Raw genomic sequence first — 21,053 nt, 5'->3', positions numbered from 1 at the left:
AAGAACCATCTCCCATTGCTTTCTTCAGAGTGCACTGACAGAGGTTCTGCTCGCCAGCACTCGCTAGCAGAACTGGAACCAGGCTGGACTCCCTTCTGAGAGCTGGTGTCCTGTTGAGGTTGCACCTGGGAGCCAGGTAAGGTGAGAACCATTTTGGATTTTGCTGTCACAGGCCATGCAGATGTTGGCTGCAATTTCCCAGCAGAGTGAGCATCTGACAAAACCTCTGGCATTGACTTGTGCAAGCTTAGAGCAAGCAGACAGTGTCAGTCCTTACCACTTCCCATCACCCCAAGCAGCTCCACTGGCAAGCTCTCTCTTGAAAATGTTGTAAGCAAATCAATGTGGAAAGCATTCAGGGGCTACCTGCCGCAGGCTTGGGGACAATATTTTCTGCACAGCCTGTGTCCCTTCAGCACACAACACCAGCCCCACTCCCACCTTTGTGGCCCTACTAGTGTCAATGCTTCACGGAGAGCCCACCGCTGCTTTTGAATATTAGTGCTTGTACAGTCAACAGAGGTGGACATGTGTGGACTGTCTCAAGCTTTCAACATCAACACGTACCCTAGCCTCTGCTCCTGATTCCGCTTCTTGTTTCCTTCTAGTGCCAGCAGTACCTCACTCCTCAGGTGCTGCTCATGCGTTTCTCGTTCACTCCTCACTGGTCTGCATCAAGGGCTCCTGCAGCCTGGACTCAGGTGGGCTGTGAACACTTCAGACAGGAGCAGAGCTGCAACAGTGAGTGCAATTGTGTAAGTAAGCTGATATTGCTGAAAGGTTTCCAAATTAACTTAATAGCTGTCAATTACCACTAACCTGTGTTCGAATCACTGTATACCTGGTCCTGCAGTCTTTGAGGTTTCTGAGAAAATTGTCTAAAGTTGTGTGGTCACCCTGAAAATAAAAGACAGAAGTTACTTGGAAGCTGAGAGCTGTCCACATCTGTGGGTTTAACATACCTTGGCACTGCCTGTGTGTCTTTCACCTGAACTAGAGTCAGGGTGTAATGTACTGAAATAATCCAGCTGAAATGGCTGATAGAGCCCCTGAGACCCTGCCCACTGTTACTCTGCTGTTCCGATCAGAGTCTGAACAAAGGAAAAAGTGTTTGACATTTTCCCATTTCCTTCTTCCCAAAAATATATTGTCTCTTTAGCCTGTAGATAGACTAAAAGCAGGGTATGGGTATGTGAGGAAGGAATAGAGGGGTACACCCATCAGTTGTCTTCTTTTTCTTGCCTGAGGCAATGCCACATGCAGCCTGTTGTGTGCGAGGTGACGAGGCTGACCTTTGAGGTGATGTGCTGAGGAGGTGAGTTGGTGCCACAGAGTGTGCAAGAAATGGGCCCTAAGGGTCAGTCCTTCCAGTGTGTGGCCCCAGGCAGGACTCTGCATTTTGTCCACTGCAGAGAAACCAGGAGCAGGTGGTGGCATCTGAGGAAATGCAGGGTAAGAGAGATGGCATGATTTAGGGGCACTGTTGATGTGCCGTAGCAATGCTCTGTGTGCCAAAAATTGTCTCTGCCAAGGAACTGCTGGTCCCTCATGGTGTGGTGTACTTCTGATAACTTGCTCAGAGACTGTTCAGGGTTTGTGACTGCCAGCATCTCAAACAAAAGCAGGGAAATGAAGAAGGAAAGTGATCACCTTCTCTTCCCTCTCAGATGGGAAGTAATTTGGGCTGAAAGGACAATGGGAGAAGTATTAAGAATATGTGAGGGCAGGAGCATGACAAGGATCTGCTGGAGATGAAAGGGAGCACAGACTGGACTCTCAGTAGTCTCCACAGGAATGTCCAGCCTCTGAGTTTACAGGTCCTCAGTTCAGAGGTTGCATTAGCTTCTCCCTTCTCCTAGCTGGGAAAAGTAAGAAATCTTGTCCTGCAATGTAATACCCCAAGCTTGATCAGAAAAGCAAACAAACAAACAAAAAAAATCAACAACAAGCAAAGAAGGCACTGATCGTAGTGTGTATGCAGAGGAATCTACGGTCTTTATTCTCTAGACATTGAGACACTCACTGAGGTGGGTACAAAGACTAATTACAGAAGAAAGTGACCAAGAGCTTCACATTTTGTGCATCCCTCAGGTCACTTTTTTGCCTCGTGACATTGTCACTCTTCTCCTTCTATCTTCCTATGAAACTCCCGGCTCTTCGCTCGGAGCTTGTTGACCTGCGACTCCGCAATGTCAGCCCGCTCCTCGGCTTCCTCCAGCTCGTGCTGGATCTTGCGGAACTTGGAGAGGTTGACGTTGGACAGTTCCTCCTGTGTGGGGAGAGGGAGTTGGTGGTGAGGAGCCCAGGCCAAGGGTTTCTTTCCTCCTGCATCTGGACCTTGAGTGGCGGTGGGACTTCCCAGGGGAAGGCCCAGGGCTCCGTCCCCCACCCACCACTGCTTACACATAAGCCTCACACAGACCTCCTCATTCTCCTCCTTTTAGAAGACACATTGTAAACAGAACGCAACAGGGTTTGAACATAATTCTGTCCTGGAATGTGGGAAGGAAACAAACTGGATAGCTGGATATCAGATTTTTTTAACTCTGGAATTAAACCTTCAACTACCTCTGCAGACAATGAAATGAGGTTAGGAATTTGTAAGAGACAGTGAGTCCATGAGATCTCCTCAGTGTCCATCTCACAGATGCCCTTATCTGAGTTCAGAAGTCCTTGTCTGTACTGAACCATTTTCAAAGAAGCCATGCTCGGGCATTCACTGTAGGACTTCCCTTAGTTCATTTCTGATTGCAGCATACCCAGAAAAAGGCACAGTGTCCTAGAACAATTCTAAATGCAGTGTACAATGTGGTGTGGGAGAGTACTTCTAAACACCTTCTCTGTCTGCTGAGACTTCCCTGGCACCTCAAAAATCCAAAATGTGCAGTTCCCTTTAGTAGGTAACCATATGCTGTATCAGAAGTATTTTTAATGCAACATTTTATGTGTTCCTAGGCACAGAATTCTGGAGTTTTGGCAGGTCATTTATTTCCACATAACTACCAAATGTCTCTGAATTGCAAGGGTTAACAAGCATCTTTTGTAAAGATAGTTATAGGAATTGCAGAATTCTGAAAGTATGTTCTTCTCAAAACTTCTTAATATATTACAGTTCCTTCCTACAGTCAACTTTGTTGTTCTAATGCAAAAAAGGGTAGGTACACTTGCCCTCCTCATTACCCATCTTATTCACTCATTTATTTCATGCTCAAAGCCTAGGCTAATTTATAAACATTTCAAAGAACTCACACTTCATTAGTGCCTAGTGATACTATCAAGTTTTCTAAGATTAATTTACTCAGCAACCATGCTACACACCTAGAAAATTTTTTGCCAAGCACTCAGAGTGATACTTACAGCCTCTTCAGATTGTCTCTTGTAGGATTTCACCTTCATTTGCAGCTTGTCCACCAGATCCTGGAGCCTAAGAATATTCTTCCGGTCTTCCTCAGACTAAAGCAGTTGGCAAACAGGAAAGACAGTAAATTGGTTTCACGATGACATGAGTTGGGATTCCACTGGCCAATGAAGTGCAAAAATTTTTACTTCCCGTGAGAGGGTATGTCAGCCCGCAGAGGCCTCCTGCCTTACCTGGTAGGTCAGCTCCTTCACCCTCCTCTCGTACTTGCGCACACCCTTCACGGCTTCAGCGCTGCGCTTCTGCTCAGCATCAACCTCCCCTTCCAGCTCCCGCACCTGCAAGGACAAGCCCATCCTTGACGCTTCCCTGATGGCTGCTTATGTGACATGTTCACTCATGTACAAAGAGCAGCCCTACGCACTCTGGCCTCCAGCTTCTGGATTTGCTTCTTGCCTCCCTTCAGGGCCAACTGCTCAGCCTCGTCCAGACGGTGCTGCAGGTCCTTCACCGTCTGGTCCAGGTTCTTCTTCATCCTCTCCAGGTGGGCGCTGGTGTCCTGCTCCTTCTTCAGCTCTTCTGCCATCATGGCTGCCTGATGAGAGCAAAGGATCAAGTCCATTTGGGGGCTGGACACAGTTTGAAGGAGAATACATCCAGCATCAGCAATGAAAGGAGCCCCCGACTCACATCTGTGATGGCCTTCTTGGCCTTCTCTTCAGCATTGCGGGCTTCCTGGATCGTATCCTCCATTTCACTCTGAATTTGGGTAATGTCTGTTTCCAGCTTCTTCTTGGTGTTGATCAAGCTGGTGTTCTGTGCAAAGAGAGAGTTCAAGACCTGTGTTCTGAGGTCTGCAATACCAAACCTACAGCCTGAGCCAAGTCTTTACTCTTCAAGCTTGGGATTCAAACTCTGGAACGCTCTTTAAAATGGTTGCTTACAAACTGAGTGTGGGCTCAGGTGATGGGCGCTGAGCACCTTTCCTTCTGGACAGCAGTAGAGAGGCCATTCTAGACCACTACCCTGCCCAATCCACTGTTACGCAGCTGCCCTCTGTGTTTGCTGTGTCAACACAGCTGCTTTTGGTACCACACCCTTACCTGGGTATGGAGGAGCTGCACACGTTCGGTGGCATCCAGAAGCTCCTGCTCAGCCAGTTTCCTCGAACGCTCCGTCTGCTCCAGAGCTGCCCGTAGCTCCTCAATTTCAGCCTGCAACAGGTTTGCTCTGCGCTCCACCATGGCCACCTGCTCCTTCAGGTCCTCCTGTGTCCTCAGAGCATCGTCCAAGTGTATCTGGGTATCCTGAGAAAAAGACAAGAGAAATTGCAAGGTGGCAGCGTGTGCTTAGATGACAAAACTGTCAGAGATGTCTCCTCTCTTTCAGCAGCTTTGCTGAACGGACCTTGAGCACTCCCTGGGTGTTTCTCAGGTTCTTTTGTGCCTCTGCAGCCACGCGGTTGGCATGGCTCAGCTGGATCTCCATTTCATTTAGGTCTCCCTCCATCTTCTTCTTCAGCCGCAGGGCTTCATTCCTGCTCCTGATCTCAGCGTCCAGGCTGCTCTGCAAGGACTCCACAATTCTGAGGTGGTTTCTCTTCATCTGGTCAATCTCCTCATCTTTCTCTGCTATCTTCCTGTCAATCTCCGACTTCACCTGGTTGAGCTCAAGCTGGAGGCGCAGGATCTTCCCCTCTTCATGTTCCAGGGAGGCCTGGGCAAGTGGACACAAGCATTTGTAACATCAATAAAGCTACTGCTTGCTTTCCAGGTAACTGCAGTACATTTCAGGAAATCTCAGTTGGCTGTGCCCCACCCCTGGAACAGAGGTGCAACAAGCAGGTTTTAGCCCTATTTCTCCATTCCTCCTATTTTTATGCAGACACCAGTGATTATGAGCCTGTACCTCAGCTTCCTCCAGAGCAGCCTGGATTTCAGATTTCTCCTGCTCAATCTGCTTCTTGACTTTCTCCAGCTCATGAATCGCCTTTCCTCCCTCTGCAATCTGCTCCGTGAGGTCGGAAATCTCCTCTGTGGGAACAAACACCAATGGCATGGTCAGGCACAGAGCACAACGGGAAGGGCCCTGTCACACCAAGGTGACAGACATCCCTGCCCACCTGCAGGCACAGACCCATGTGCAGCGGTGCGTAGTGCTGGACAGGAGAAAGCCCTGCCAGGAGCAGAGGGCCGGGCACTTACGCTGCAAGTTCTTGTTCTCCCGCTTCAGCGTTTCCAGGTGGTCCAAGGACTCCTCATAGGCATTCTTCATCTTAAAGAGCTCCGTGCTGAGAGAGCGAGCCTCCTTCTGGGAGGCTTCCAGCTCAGCCTGTGTCTCCTCGTACTTCTGCTTCCATTCTGCCAGGATCTGAAGAGAAACCAGGTGTGAGTTTGGATGTGGCCATCAGGAGGGGATGCTCTGCCCAGGAACCCCAGGTCTGGAGCCCAAAAGACCTTGTCAAAGTTCTTCTGCTTCTTATCCAGAGCTGCGCAGGCAGCATTTGATCGCTCCACATCAATCATCAGGTCCTCCACTTCATTCTGCAGCCTCTGCTTTGTCTTTTCCAGGGAGGCACATTTGGCATTCACAGCTTCAACGTGTTCCTCTGCCTCCTGCAGGCGCTGTGCCAGCTTCTTCCTGGGAGATGGTAAGCACAGCTTATAATTGGGGAATAAAATAGGCTTTGTTTTTTCTTTTTCACTACAGTACTGAAATGCTTGACAGTATTTTGTGCCATGCTCATGGTGCAGTGCATATTCCAGACAGTCATTTTTCTTCCAATTTCCTTTCCCCAGGGTCTAGCTGGCCCTCTGCCCTCTGTACACACCACAAATTGCCTTTCCCCTGCATTCATAATCATGTATCCTATTCTCCTTGTGTTTTTCAAAACTAAGCCATTTATAGCACTTATTTCTCTTCCATATAATTCCTCCCCAAGCAAGTTGTACACTTTTGCCTTTCATTTTATCTGTTGTCTCTTCAAAATTCCATTCTAGGTTTCTGCCAACCTTCCCCACCTTCCCCACGTACTTGGCCTCCTCCAGCTCCTCCGTGCGCTGAATAGCGTCAGTCTCGTATTTGGTTCTCCACTGGGCCACTTCGCTGTTGGCCTTGGACAGCGCACGCTGCAGCTCCCCCTTGGCTTCCTGCTCCTCCTCATATTGTTCCCGGAGCAAGTCACAGTCGTGGCGAGCAGACTGCAGGGCGTGGGCCAGGGCATTCTTGGCCTGATGGTAAGAAGATTGCCATAAGTAGTAGGTGCATGCTGGGAAATTTTCTCTTAGTGGCACTTTGCCGTTGCAATATATCCCAGAGAAATAGTGATTAACTGACTACATGAAAAAGAAATAAAAAACAAGGTCTCATATGCTGCCAAAATCCATGAGTCCTGCACTGACAGGGCCTAGATTGCATGACCTAATACAAGTTTTAAACTTTTAATTAGATCGCCTTTTGAACTCTTGAACACTGCACCAAAAAAACCCAAAAATATCTTCACCTTTATTTCTTCCTCAAGTTGCCGTTTCAGTTCTTCAATCTGCTGGGTGAAAGCCTGTTTCCCTCTAGACAGCTGAGAAATCAAAGCATCCTTTTCGTCCACCTGGCGTGCAAATTCACCTAGAAACGTTTGCAATGAAGAAAACATTTTAATAGTGAAGAGAGTCATTTCAGGGATTCTTCCATTTCTAAACTAGAGATGGAATTGCTGTACCAGATTCTGTCTGCAGACGAGCTCTTTGAGCACTGAGGTCGCTGATCATGCGCTGATTCTGTTCCTCCTTTGTTTTAATCTCATTCAGTTGGTCTTCCAGAGTGCGGCACATCTTCTCCAGGTTCGCCTAGGTGTCAATCACACATAAGAAAATTGACTTAATACCTTTATTCTGTCTTAGTTAAGAAAAATGGAAAATGTGTCCAGAATGTGTGGTTTACATATCTGGGGAGTATGTGTACATGCCCACAATTCTGTATATTAGAGTTAAAGGAAAGAGTTATAACCTGATAATAGTTAATAAGAGAATAATAAACACAAAGACTACATTGTTTTCAAATTTCTAATAAAAGTATTTGTGTACCTTGGCCTTAGAGACAGACTCCATGTTACTGGCCAAGTCGTCAATCTCCATCTTCAGCTCACTCTTCTCCTTCTCCAGCTTCTGCTTCACTCGCTGCAGGTTGTCGATCTGCTCCCCAAGCTCAGCTGTGCTGTCCGCGTGCTTCTTGCGCAGGGCGGCAGCCGTGGCTTCGTGCTGCAGCGTGGCCTCTTCCAGGTCGCGACGCATCTTCTGAAACTCTGCCTCACGCTTCTTGTTCATCTCAATCTGAGCTGCCGTGGCCCCTCCTGCTTCTTCCAGGCGCTCGCTGATCTCCTCCAGCTCCCTGGAGAGGTCAGCGCGATGCTTCTCGGCTTTTGCCCGAGAGGTTCGCTCGGCCTCAATTTCCTCCTCCAGTTCCTCAATACGGGCCTGTGGAACATTAGGGACCCTTCACACTCAGGTCTTCTCCTACCTGACCTGAGACTGGGAGAGAAAGGGAAAGGAAAAGAGGCTTGCCTGAAGCTCCTTGATCTTCTTCTGTAACTGGATGCCTAGAAGTTGCTCATCCTCGATCTTGCTCTGGATCTGGCTGATTTCAAAGTCTTTCCTGTGGGCAAATCAAAACAAGTTAAAGATCAGGGAAAAAAGACAACCATGGCGCAACCAGCCCAGCACTCAGGTGTCCCACAGCCACACTTACTTCTTCAGTTTCTCATCCAGCTGCTGCTTATCATTTTCCAAGTCCATTATGCTGTCTTGGGCCAGCTTCAGGTCTCCTTCCAGTTTCCTCTTAGCTCTCTCAAGGTCCATGCGCAGTTTCTTCTCTTGCTCCAGGGAGCCTTCCAGCTAAAAAGAACAAGACCTTCAGCTCACAACCGGTCAGGTCTAACTCCATACCTGTCCTGTTCTTGCTGGATGGCCATGTGCTCACATCGTCCACTTGCTGCTCCAGCTTGGTCTTGGCTTTGGTCAGTGTATTGACTTTGTCCTCTTCTGCCTGCAGGTCATCCAGTGTCTGCTGGTGGGCCTCTTGGAGGGCTTTCTTCTCTTTTGTCAGCTTCACAATGGTCTCGTCCAGAGCTGCCATCTCCTCTGTCAGGTTTTTCACCTTTGGGAAGAAGGGAGTAAGGGCAGATATTAAAAAATTCTTTAAAATTTCTTTCCTGGGATAGTGACTTCTTCTGCCTCATACCTTGTTTTCGGTGGCATGTTTTTCCTTTTCAACCTTGGCCAATGTTAACTCAAGGTCATCAATATCTTTCTTCAGTTCTGAACATTCATCCTCCAGTTTCCTTTTCTTGGCTGTCAGTTCAGCATTAATTTCTTCCTCATCCTCAGCCCTCTCAGTCACCTCTTTAACTTTAGCTTCCAGCTGGATTTTGGTTTTGATGAGCTGGTCACATCTTTCCTCAGCATCAGCCAAAGCATCCGCTTCCTGGTGGGAAAATACCATTTTTAGGGATTTGTTTTTTGAGGGAATATTATGTTTCCTTCATAGTTTAAAGTCCTGGATAGCAATTTTGTAGTTAAAACTTTGGTGTATGTTCCAACAGAATTAAATATAATAGAAAATTGATTTTATATTGTTGGTTTTGAAGCAGCCAGTTTTGAAACATTTCATTTTAAAATGAAATAAAATGATTTTCAGTCTACATGAAGCTCCAGGTATTTACATATTTGTGCAAGGTATATAATCAAATATCATCCCATGATATCAAACATTAGAACAAAGTACATAAATTTGGGTTTAATCAAAAGAATGTCTCCCACATTTATGAAGTTCTGAGTGATAACCATATGACAGGATACATATAAATACTGAAGTCACAGTTATGCTTAAATCATGGTTGTATTTCTCTTTTTTCACTCTACTGCATTTTGGAGCAACCGTTTCTGGTTTACATTTAGATCACCATGGCTCAAAATGCTCAGCATCCAGCAGCTTTGGCTTTTCTATGTGAAACCCTCGTCAGATCAGAAGAAAGAGAGTTGCTGAAAGAATTGTCTCTAGGCTTTTTTTGCAACAGATGTCCTATGTTATATTTTGTCTCAATTTTCAGTCTAACAGAAATAATATGAAAGAGAAATTATAATTTTAGCAGTGAGTGGATTTTTTCATCTTTTTACAGTTTAAGATTCTCTATAAAAGGGGGCATGTACATTTTCCTATATGCCACATACTCTGCATAGTATTAATTTGAAGATACAGTCTTTTCTGTTCTATGAATGATTTAATTTAGAAACCACAGCATTACAATACCACAGGTGTATCACATAATGTTATGCAGTGATTCTGAATAATTTAGGAGGGCAAGTGAAAATATTAAATCCTATTTTCCCTGAGTTAGGTCAATATTATGACATGGTGATGTTGATTGTTCAGATGCAGTTTAACTGTCTGTAAATGACTGAGACCTCAGCATAACAAATGGAAATGTCTCACTTGTAATATCTTGCCTACAGCCTCCTTATTGAAGCTAGTTATATTTTTAAGAGCAATACTTAATGAAATACAATTGAATTGAATTGAATTGTAATTTCTATGTGTCTTTTGAAACCGTAAATGTAAATATCAGCCTGATAGTCACAGTTCAGTTAAGATGAGGCATGCTGGTAGTACTCACCGCCTGCACTTGGAGCTGCAGGTCATTTTTCTCCTGCACCAGTTTCACCATTTTCTGCTCCAGCTCCTTCCTCTTTGCCTCAGACTTCGCAAGCTCTTCCTTGGTTTTCTCAAACTCTTGTTTCATGTTGGCCATCTCTTTCTCAGATTCTGCGCTCTTCAGCAAGGGCTTGATCTTGAAGAACAACTTCATCCAGGGCCAGTGCTTCACATTCATGAATGCACGGATGTTGTACTGGATGCAGAAGATGGACTCCCTGAGAGGTGAGTCAAATTAATATTAAATATTAATATTAAATATTTAGACCATGGTGATACAACAAGCCAAATTCAGTGAATCAAATCTGAAGAAATGTCTACCTCCTCTCCACCATTCTCTGGTATTCCATTCTCATCAGGAAGCCCCTGCACCTGGCCTGTGTGCGGGTGATGAGCTGTGCCAGCTTCTCATCCCTCATCTCTTCCAAGAGGCCTATCAGCCCAGCTTTGAAGAACACCTTGGGTAAGAACATGAAAACAGGTGCAGTGTATGTGATTGTTGTTCAGTGTAGCCCAGTACCCTGTCCCCCATGGCAGATAATATGGGAAGTTAAGAGAAAGAGCAAAGGCACAGACAATGTATGTAGCGACAGACCCTCTTTTAAATCTCCAAGTGTCCAGTTATCTCCAGTTGAAGGACTATAATAGCCAGACATTTGGCTCTCTTTTCATTAACCCTTGATTCTTTTATTCAAGAGGTCTATTCTTCAATTAGGAACCCTTAATTAACCCTTAATTAACCCTTAATTAATTATCCTATGGCAATGAATTTCAATTTTATTCAAGTGTTAAGTCAATAAGTACTTGGCTGCTTTCTTTTAAACAGGCTATTTGATCATTTCACATACTATCTGGAGGATCCAAGTATCATTCTCAACCCACACAAATCAAAAACACATAGTACTTGAAACAAACAGTTCTTGTACCTTGGTGTGCCCAAATTTGTACTGAGTGTGGTCTATATCAATTGACCCAAGAAGTTTCTCACAAGCCTTCTTGCTGTCAATGAACTGTCCCTCGGGGATAGCACTTGCATTTAAAACTTTGTATCTGGGGGAGAAAATGGAAGGACTTGCATTGGAATTGATGATCTTAAGGGTCTTTTCCAACCAAAATGATTCTATGATTCTATGAATGTAAACAAGGTTTGTTGTTGAGACCTGTTGACTGGTACACTGCAAGAAAGAGTCTAAGAACTGTTGAGAACATAACACTGCTGCTACACATAAACTTTAGAGAAGGCTTTAGTTACCAGAGGTGAAACTTAAATTTCATAAGCTACTCAAGATGGACAAAATGACCCAGTTAGGGGAAGAAGTCTGACCTCTGTTTAAAATCTGCATACAGGACTCTGTTGGGAAATCCTTTTCTGCAAATTCTGATCCCTTCCAGCACGCCATTACACCGCAGCTGATGAAGCACTAGTTCATGCTCCATGGCACCTAAAATTCAGAGCACAAATATATACTATTTTCTATAATAAAGAGGGGAAGAGCTGCTGCATACTGAAAACTGTCTGTGTGTGAGTCTTACCAGGAGTTTTTGTTTCATTTGGGATGATGCAGCGTACAAAATGAGGGTGGGTGCTTCTCAGATTGGTCATGAGCTTGTTTAAATTCTCCTGGTAGAGTCATTAACAAAGTTTATATTAGTAAATGTTATTTCCACCATAAGCATCAAGCCTACTGAAAAGAGATATTGAGATATCAGACAAAAATTAGCTTGCAGAATCCTGAACTGAAGCCCCTGCACCAGGTTTTCTGACTTCTACAGATCTTTGCTGTTAATTAACTTAGTGTATAGTTATTTTGATTAACCTGTTAAAAACATCATACTCTTAAATATACAATGTCAATACTTTTTACTGACTGTAGTGTAATGCTTCCATGAGAAACTATATCCATCTTCCATTGGATGTAACCATAAACTTTCATCTCTATGAGGCAGTTTGAAGAATAATACAGTAGGTAGTAAAGATGGTCATATGGAGCACACCACATAGAAACTTCCTATATTCCCCACTTAAAACAAAAGGAACAAAAAGCTGAGGTTTATATGTCTAGATTACCTGTTTATCTTGTAAAGTAAGATGAGGATAAGGTGAGAGGGATCCCAGCCTTGTCTTGTAATTAATAGCTGTATATTTATTTATAAACATTTATTGCCTAAAAGTAGTGGGGGGAAGCAAGTGCCTCCAGAGGACATCTCAGACTATGTAAATTAAGCAGCCAAAACATTAAGATGGCTAAACACAAACCTGTCTAAACAGTATGGTTAGTGGAAGAAAGTTTGAAAACATAACAGAAATGCAACCCAAATGCAGCAGATATTGTTTCTCCTACAATATCACCTCTTAAAGTGTTATGACCTGCAATTGTAGGCTTATAGCATTGTTTTTGACTGATACATGCTGGCAATACTTTCCCACTTGCTAGTTCGGGGCACTACAGCTAGGACTATTTTTCTTGGAGCATATACACACATTCCCATGTGCTCTTTGAGAGCACTGGCTAGAGTCTGTCAGGTGATCAAGAATCATATGACATCAGATCTGTAGAAAAATTAGGCTATATCAAGAAAACAGTCCTAAATGAAGGATGAATATGGTAATAAATAACATCAGGAGAGACTCGGTATTTCACCTGGAAGAAGTGTATGGAGCAGCCGGGCAGAAGGACTTGGCTATGACAAAGAATGGTCAAGTGTCTAACATCTTAAAAATCCAGAACCCTAGGAGTGGTGATATTTCAGCCATAAGAGATTGATCCCTGAATTATGGAGAAAAACTAGAGATATAAATTGAGTAAATAGGTCACCCTCTAGACCAGTGGGCAGAATGTTGTTAAAGGGCAATAAAAGGTTCCGAAGTCAGAGGTGGACATCTGAAGGAAATCTAGTATATTTTACATGTATTTTAGAAATTTTCTGTATGGCATCTTCTGCTTGGAAACATCGTCCTGGGACAAGTGGACAAAAAGAAAGGTTGTGCATTTACTGGAATGGAGCATAAATAGATTACGGTAGATTTCTTCCTAGCACAATATGGCCCAAGAACTTCAGGTTCTTTTAACACAACTAAGCCAAAAAAAAAAGATTGGCCATTTTAAATGGTGGATTTACTCCTCATCTTAGCAGGAAATAGTGAAATCTCTACTGTACCCGGAAAAGAGCTGAGACAGTCTGGAAGGAAGAACCTTTCTTCTTGCTACCTTTCTTCCCAGCACTAGCCTCTGCAAAATTGAAAAGAAATTAATCAGATTTTAGGTGTTTGTTTTTTCCTTTTATGATTCCTTTCTGTAAACTGTACATCAGTAAAAATAAGGGATTCATAGAACCAACCTGCTTCAGCTCCACCATAATTGGCAAAGAGTAAGGCCAATGTTTTCAGTGACGATTTCTGGTACAACCCAATGACAGTTTCGTTCAGAGGGTCCTTGTTCTTCTCCAGCCAGCCAGTGATGTTGTAGTCCACCGTGCCAGCGTAGTGTATCAGAGAGAAGTGAGCCTCGACCTTCCCTTTGGTAGGTTTGGGTTTCTGAAAGTTAGCGGACTTGCCCAGATGTTGGTCATAGAGCTTGTTCTTGAAAGAGGTGTCAGTCGCCTTGGGGAACATGCACTCCTCTTCCAGGATGGAGAAGATGCCCATGGGCTAGGAGAAATGCACAAGGGAAACACACTGTAATTTAGTTTTCAGGGCAATAATTACCTTCACCTAGATTGAGTAGTGGGACACAGACTGAGATATAAATCAGAAAATATTATAATTAAATTACTTTTTTGCTAGAAAGTGAGATTAAACGTTGATACTTAGATTTTTTAATACCAAATGAGTCATAAAGATTAAGAGAAATTCATTTAGTTTGTATTGAGTACCTACTTTATAAAATCAGAGCACTGCTTCCTTATCCAGAGGGACTCAAAGCACACACAGATGTGTTAGACAAATTGAACATGAGCCAGCAATACACCCTTGTGGCAAAGGCAGCCAACTCATCCTGGGCTGCATTAAGAATGTTACCAGCAGCTCAAGAGAGGTGATCCTTCCCCTTCTCTCTGCTCTGCTGAGAAACATCTGGAGTTCTGTGTCCAGCTCTTGGCTCCCCAGTACAAGACAAATGTGGACATAGCAGAGATAGCCCCATGACAGGCCATGACTGGAACGTCTGACATACAAGGAGAAGCTGATAGAGATGGGACTATTCAGCGTGGAAAAGAGAAGGCTCTGGGGATCTTATCAATGTGTATAAATATCTAATGGGAGGAGGTAAAGAAGACAGAGCTAGAGGTGTCTAGTGACAGGACAAGATAGGACAGACATGAATTGAAATAGACAAAATTCTATTTAAACAGAAGAAAAGTTTCTTTACTGTGAGTGGGGGCAACAGTTGGAACAGGTTCCCCAGAGTATCTGTGGAGCATCCTCCCTTGAACATATTCAAAATCCAACTGGACATAGTCTTGAGCAACCTGCTCTAACAGACACTGCTGTGACCAGGGGAGGTGGACTAAGTGATCTCCAGAGCTGCCTTCAAACCTCAGCAGTTCTGTGATTCTGTGGTTCTAACTATTTATCATCCTTCCAGCCACTGAACTTCCCACCCATGTGCAGTGCAACCGCCTTCACATGGACAGTCAAAGGATGCACGTCTAAGTGCGACTCTGTGCTGACAGTTATGTATGTCCATCCTCTAGGTCAGTTTTCCGAAGATATAGATATTCTACCATACAAGCACAAGTCCGTTAGAGCTGAAAGGTGAGGAGGACACGCTGAGCTGGAAATTGACTCTAGTTGTTTTGGAAGAGCAATCTTATTGTGAGTTTGGCGATCTTTTGACCCTTGAAAAGAGATCAGTACGGACTTGCTGAGAGAAAGCTGTGTGAAATCTCTTTCATGTCTCACTTAACAGAAAAAATAAGCTACACAGCAAGGTATTTTGAATAACAAAAGCTGAATTTTTGTGTATGAACATAGATGATCTGTTTGAAAAATGAGACGAATTAAGTATAGAATTTCCATGTGTGTAATGCATTTGAACAGGGAAGATACCTTCTCAATGAGCTCAATGCAGGCAGCCAGGTCCATCCCAAAATCTATGAATGTCCATTCAATTCCTTCCTTCTTGTACTCCTCCTGCTCCAGCACGAACATGTGGTGGTTGAAGAACTGTTGCAGTTTCTCATTGGTGAAGTTGATGCACAGCTGCTCAAAGCTGTTGAACTGCAAATAAAATAAGAAAGACCTGTATGTACAACATGCAACAATCTCATCCTTTAAAAATAGGGAATGCAGTTATCTTGGCTTCTTCATCAAGTCTGTGCATTTCTCCAGTCTGCCTTATGTCTACGTAACGAAACAGAGAAATACATCAAATCAGTTGTCCACAAGGAATTATTTTTTTCATTGATAAAAATGTGAAGATAAAATCTGACTGCTGTACAATCTGAGACTAAATTATAGGGAGAAAAAAAAATGTTCAGTCTATTGTGATATACATGTTTTTACACTTTGTCCTTGATAATTTAAACCAAAGAATTTTTCTGACTGGACCATTCTGCACTTTTGAATTGGCATATTTTAAAATAAGACCGGTGCTTTGAAAGGTCATTTTGTGCTTCATGACAAAAAAAAAAAAAAGGCAAATAGCTAAAAATAATTATATAATAGTATTATATCTTCTTCAAGAATATATCTCACAGAGATCTAGTTGCCACTTCCAAATAGCGCATACCAAGTCTTTGTTACTTACATCAAAGATCTCAAAGCCAGCAATGTCCAGGACACCAATGAAGTACTGTCTGGGCTGCTTGGTATCCAGCTGTTGGTTGATACGAACAACCATCCACAAGAACATCCTCTCATAGACAGCTTTTGCCAGAGCACCTACGGCATTGTGCACCTATAAGAAAAATAAACGTCTGGAGTTACCATACAGAGCAGAGGAGAATCAAAAGGTTCTTGATTCAAAACATGTTTCCAGGTTAACACATATTTCTCACCTGCTGCGCAGTTTGACCCTTGGTCACATATTCATTCCCAACCTTGACACGGGGGTAGCAGAGGGCCTTGAGCATGTCAGCTGAATTCAGACCCATTAAATAGGCAGCCTTGTCAGCAACTAAAAAGACAGAAGAAAAAGGAAGAATTTAGTGCCAAACAGACTTTGAATCTTGGAATATTCTCTAAAGGCTGCACAGTTTAGACTTGTGTTCTTCGAAATCTTTTGATAGAATCTTGGTAACATCAAAGTCATTGTTACACATATTAGACTTTTCAATAAGAATTTTTAAGTCTGAAAATCTTCACTGAAGCATGTAGAAAATTCTCCTGGCACAAAATTGAAAGCTGCAGCTTGCCAGTCTGAATATTTGTAGCACATGTGTAGCTCAGGAGTTGCAGTGACAACAGTCAAGTACGGTCTACATTCAGGTGATCAAAAACACCCAGTGTTTAGGGTAGACACAGAGGGGATATCTCTCTTCTCTTTCTGAGCTTTGGTTTCTAATGTTCTATAAAACTCATTGGTTTTCATACTTTTACCTATGGTACGTCACACCTTCTGCCTAGTCCTTTTGAAGGAGGAACCATTGCTCAGATACTTGGAGACAGCAGTTGTAGGTCATGTGCCAACACAGGAGAGGAATCAAATACACCTCTCACACCAGAGTTCCCTGAGTGCCTGACAGATGCGGGTTAACACAAATGGTCCCTCATCCTGTTACACTGAACCACTTGACTATTTCACAATTGCAAGCCATATTTCAACACAGGTGTGACTAATAGTGTTACAGGAGGGACATCCATTGCTCATGACTCCCTGGAAGTATAAAAAGGACAGTCTAAACTGTTGATTGTTCACAGCATAAAAAAATCCTGAGCTCAGAGAACTTATGTATTGATAAGAGGACAAGAAACAGTTTTTTGGGCTCATAATTTCCTTGGATCCTAAAATCCAACAAAGAATAACTTTCGCTGTCTTTCATATCCATAGTGGCTTACAGAAAGATTAATTATCAAGTTTGATAATACCTTCTGTGCCATCAGGCTCTGCCTGCTCCTCTCTTGGTTTCTGCTTGAACTTCAAATTCCCATAGTGCATGACGGCCCCTGTCAGCTTGTAGATGGCAGTCTTTTCATCAGCGGTGAAGCCCAGGATGTCAATGGCACTCTGGTAATACAATCACCAAAGTGAAATATTTGCGTGTTCTGTGATGTATGACCTATGCTTGCTGACCTTTTTTGTAGGCTACTTACATCTGTAGCCATCAGCTCCTCCTTGTCATCAATGCTGGGAACAGTGATTTCACCTTGACTCACAAAAGGGTAGTCATATGGGTTGGTAGTGATGAGGAGCATTTCTGAAAACAAATAGGTCCATGGGTTAACATTAATTGTTTTTGTAATGTAGTTAAATGTTGCTCGGTGATTGTCTCCACAATGCTGTGATGCCTCCTACCAATTAGCTCCGGCTTCTTGTTGGAGGTGACCTGATAGAAGATGTGGTAGCTTCTTTCCGCCTTGAGCTGGAAAGTGACTCTGGACTTCTCCAGCAGATCTGGCAAGGAAGGCAGAAGAGTCAGGCACAGGAATGCACATGGAGGTGGGAATTTGGGGAGGAATGGGATCAGGCCAGGAGAGTCTCTTACAAGTTTCAATGTCTGCAGAAGCCAGTTTGCCGGTAGCTCCAAAGTGGATTCTGATGAATTTGCCCTGTTAAGGAGAAGAAGCAACATTTCAGCCTAAATGCATTTAATTGCCATCCCCTTATGTGAGAATACCACTAGCCGATCACTGCTGTTATAAATAAGGAGGGATTTTGTCCAAAGCAACAACTTACAAAGCGTGAGGAGTTGTCGTTCCTCACGGTCTTGGCGTTTCCAAAGGCCTCCAGCAGTGGGTTGGCGCTGATGATTTGATCCTCAAGCGTTCCCTGCGGGATGATAGATATTGCTGGTTATCCTTTCCAAAAATCATGTCAGGAATGGAGAAAAGCTTTGATTCAAGCCAACATTTATTAATTTACCTGCATTTTGCCGGGCTCTTCCTTCTTCTTCTCCCCACTGGCTGCAATTGTTGCAAAGTACTGGATGACACGCTTGGTGTTCACAGTCTTCCCTGCACCGGATTCTCCGCTGTCAAAGCAAAGAGAGAAGCAGAGAGCGTGTGGTCAGGCAGGAGATCCCCTGGCACCGGGCAGCCCCGCAGGGACCCAGCAGGGAGTGTACGTACGTGATCAGGATCGACTGGTTCTCGCGATCTGTGAACGAGACAGAATTAAAGATGGTGTTATGATGTTAGTGGTTGACTTGGGTAACGCTGAGCTGAATGACAAGTAAAGCTGTAAATGTAAGTTAGGGATTCTTCAGAAAGTCCGAGAGTAGTAATCCAAGTAGTCCAAGGGAAGCCAATTCCCTGCCAGGTCCTAGCAGCAGTAAGTACAGACCCAAATGGATGCATAGCACTCCAAGGCACGTGGTCCTGAGTCAAGCTGTGCATCCACCTGCCCTTCAGACAGTTCTCATAATGAAATCTAATCAAACTGCCTAGTTGCATTCAAAATGGTGGATTACATGGAATAATTTCTTCTTTCCTGTCAGTGAAAGGAAGTAGCAAACTGTGCCAAGTACTATTTCTGTAGTGGGAGAATGAAGAATTTAATACAATAAAGTGTAAATAATATACATTCCTGAGGCCATGTGTGCTACTGGGTCACTTTCACTTGAAATGAATTCCTGCATAACTCAATCAAGTGCTCAGTCAAGCATCTTGGCGGTGTTTTTAGCTGGCTTGTCACATGCTCCAGTGAGATCAGTGGGGCTTTTCAGTTTAAGTTGCTGTGAGGGAGGTCAAACACTCACCAGTCAGCATGAACTGATAGGCGTTGTCAGAGATGGAGAAGATGTGTGGAGGGGCCTCACTGCGCTTCTTGCCTCTGTAGGCCAACACCACCTCCGGGTTGTACACCGGCAGCCACTTGTAGGGGTTGACGGTGACGCAGAAGAGACCCGAGTAGGTCTGCGAGGAAGGGACACAGCACGTTGCCTTCCCCTGAGCCTGGCAGAGCAGTTCTCCCAGCTCCCCAAAGGAAGACTGCTGCTGGTACTTACGTAGATCATCCAGGCTGCATAACGCTCTTTGAGGTTGTACAGCACAGCGGGTTCGTGGAGGTGGGTCATCATGGCCATGTCCTCCACTTTGTCATACTTGGGAGGGTTCATGGAGAAGACTTGATCGTCCTTGACGGTCAGGGTCTGCCAGGGAAATGAAAGATCCATGAATGTCAGCTAAAACCTCAGAGTGGGAATCAAATAGTGTCCTGCAGCCTTGTTTTTCACTCACCTCTCCAGCTTCAGTCTTGACGGTGACCTTCCCTGATTCCCTACTCTGGATTGTCCCTTTCACAAAGGATTCCTTGGGATGCACCACAAAGACGGATGACTTGGCATCAAATGGCTTGTTTTGGGCTGCAATTCTCTCCTTCTCTGATTTTCGGAGGTAAGGAGCCGCCTCCCCAAAAACAGCCATCTCAGCGTCTGACGACATGGCTGCACTTTATTGAAGGTGCGTCAGCAGAGGATTCTAATGGGGAGGAACAATATGGCACTGATTATTTACATCTATTCCGTACAACTGGGATAAACTTTACATCCTGTGTCTTTGTTTCTCTTCAGACTCTGAGTATTTGCAACACCTAACATGAGCTAGCTGAAGACTAAATTTTTACGTCAACTTAGAAAATAAGAGGCTTTAATTGTTGTAGTCTAGGTCTTCAAACATTTGAGAGAGCATTTCAGAACTGTGGGTTTGGTGCTTTGAGAATACTGTGTCTGTAATAAAGAAGTGAATTTACTGAACAAGTTTTTGTAAGATATCACTATAAGGAATGGAAATACAGTTAGGACATTTTGATAAAAGAATGAACAGTGAAGTAACATTTCTGGAAACGGTAGTGTAGGTGACCTACAGTCTTGGAAAACATTGAACCTGTGGGACAGTTACCTATTAAATATAATGGTAAGAGAAAGGAGGTGAGAAATTAATGAATTTTGCTAAGGAAGTTGTCAAACGAAATTGTAGGCTTTGTGACCTTTTAATATTCTGCCACAATTAAATTTGTTGTATGCATTTGTCATTCTTCAGTACAATATCTAAATAATTTCAGCCCCAAAGTTCTGACTTGGGTGACATAACATTCAAGCATTGAAGTTGGATTTGCCAAGCCTGTATTAAGATCCCAAGTAAATACTTACACACACACACACACAAACACACAAACCTAGGAACAGGTGAGTTCTCAAAACTTTTTAAAAATAACAATATTTTTTTCAGATGCTTTATTAAACACGTAGTTAGCTAAATTTACCCAACTGCACTTGAAAATTCTCCAGCTGTGTTAGTAAAATCTATTCCCTCTTCATTCATTAGGTAATATGTATGTGTATATATATATATATATATATGTATGTATATATATATATATGTGTTTTTTTTTTTTTTTGTCTGAAGCAAGAAAATGGATATCTAAGCAAGCTCTGGCATTTTACAAAGATGGTTAGAAGATCTGGATGTTCAGGTTATTTATTAATTCATGCATTCTCAGGTAGAATGCAGAATTTTGCACTTTTTCCTGCTCTGCTCATCTTGGTCCAATTATGCTGTCATAGCAAAGATGGGAAGCCAGCACAGCTTGATCCTTGTCAGGTGAGTTAAGCAGAAATGCAGAATTCCCCCATGGGGATTTTCTAGTCTGCCATCAGTGGCCAGAGACCTCAAACACAGCCACTTGAAAACCTTGGGCACCCTACTACCTTCTACGTTAATCACACTAGGTTTGAATTTAGGGTGAAACAGTGATCCTTCCAGAAATCCCACCTGAAAGCATCTTCCTCTGCCCTCTAAGGATTAATAAATCAGGTTCTTACCTCCTGTGACACCCGATGGGTGGCTGGCAGGCTGGCAACTGGTCAGTACTGCAGAGCAGAAATGGCAACTCCC

General features: G+C 43.6%; 1 protein-coding gene and 1 long non-coding RNA gene across 2 annotated transcripts in view; one reads left to right on the top strand and one right to left on the bottom strand.

Annotated features, from left to right (window-relative positions):
• LOC309447055 overlaps positions 1–21,053 on the top strand; it is a 75,201-nt gene that overhangs the window by 43,666 nt on the left and 10,482 nt on the right. Inside the window, exons 8-11 of the long non-coding RNA XR_014185552.1 lie at positions 29–141; positions 609–755; positions 10,169–10,285; positions 10,420–10,523. This is a non-coding gene — a long non-coding RNA (uncharacterized lncRNA). The remainder of the gene's footprint in view (positions 1–28; positions 142–608; positions 756–10,168; positions 10,286–10,419; positions 10,524–21,053) is intronic.
• LOC309447048 (myosin heavy chain, skeletal muscle, adult-like) lies at positions 1,968–19,616 on the bottom strand. Its single transcript, XM_082067307.1, has 38 exons — positions 19,398–19,616; positions 19,166–19,309; positions 18,917–19,073; positions 18,288–18,315; positions 18,082–18,190; positions 17,896–17,988; positions 17,705–17,768; positions 17,515–17,613; positions 17,313–17,416; positions 17,088–17,226; positions 16,058–16,176; positions 15,808–15,957; positions 15,108–15,278; positions 13,400–13,709; positions 13,220–13,290; positions 11,594–11,681; positions 11,385–11,502; positions 10,987–11,110; positions 10,382–10,518; positions 10,023–10,278; positions 8,591–8,833; positions 8,330–8,506; positions 8,099–8,244; positions 7,915–8,005; positions 7,438–7,827; positions 7,074–7,200; positions 6,861–6,979; positions 6,392–6,588; positions 5,815–5,998; positions 5,563–5,728; positions 5,267–5,391; positions 4,766–5,074; positions 4,462–4,665; positions 4,049–4,174; positions 3,783–3,953; positions 3,592–3,696; positions 3,358–3,453; positions 1,968–2,269 (listed from the first exon to the last, which is right to left on the bottom strand). Exons 1-38 carry the CDS (start codon positions 19,599–19,601, stop codon positions 2,117–2,119), a joined length of 5,814 nt encoding a protein of 1,937 aa, XP_081923433.1. The 5' UTR covers positions 19,602–19,616; the 3' UTR covers positions 1,968–2,116.

Source organism: Streptopelia decaocto, assembly GCF_964273445.1.
Source record: "Streptopelia decaocto genome assembly, chromosome: 16".
NCBI classification, from domain to species: domain Eukaryota; kingdom Metazoa; phylum Chordata; class Aves; order Columbiformes; family Columbidae; genus Streptopelia; species Streptopelia decaocto.
This window is presented reverse-complemented; position numbering and strand designations above follow the sequence as displayed.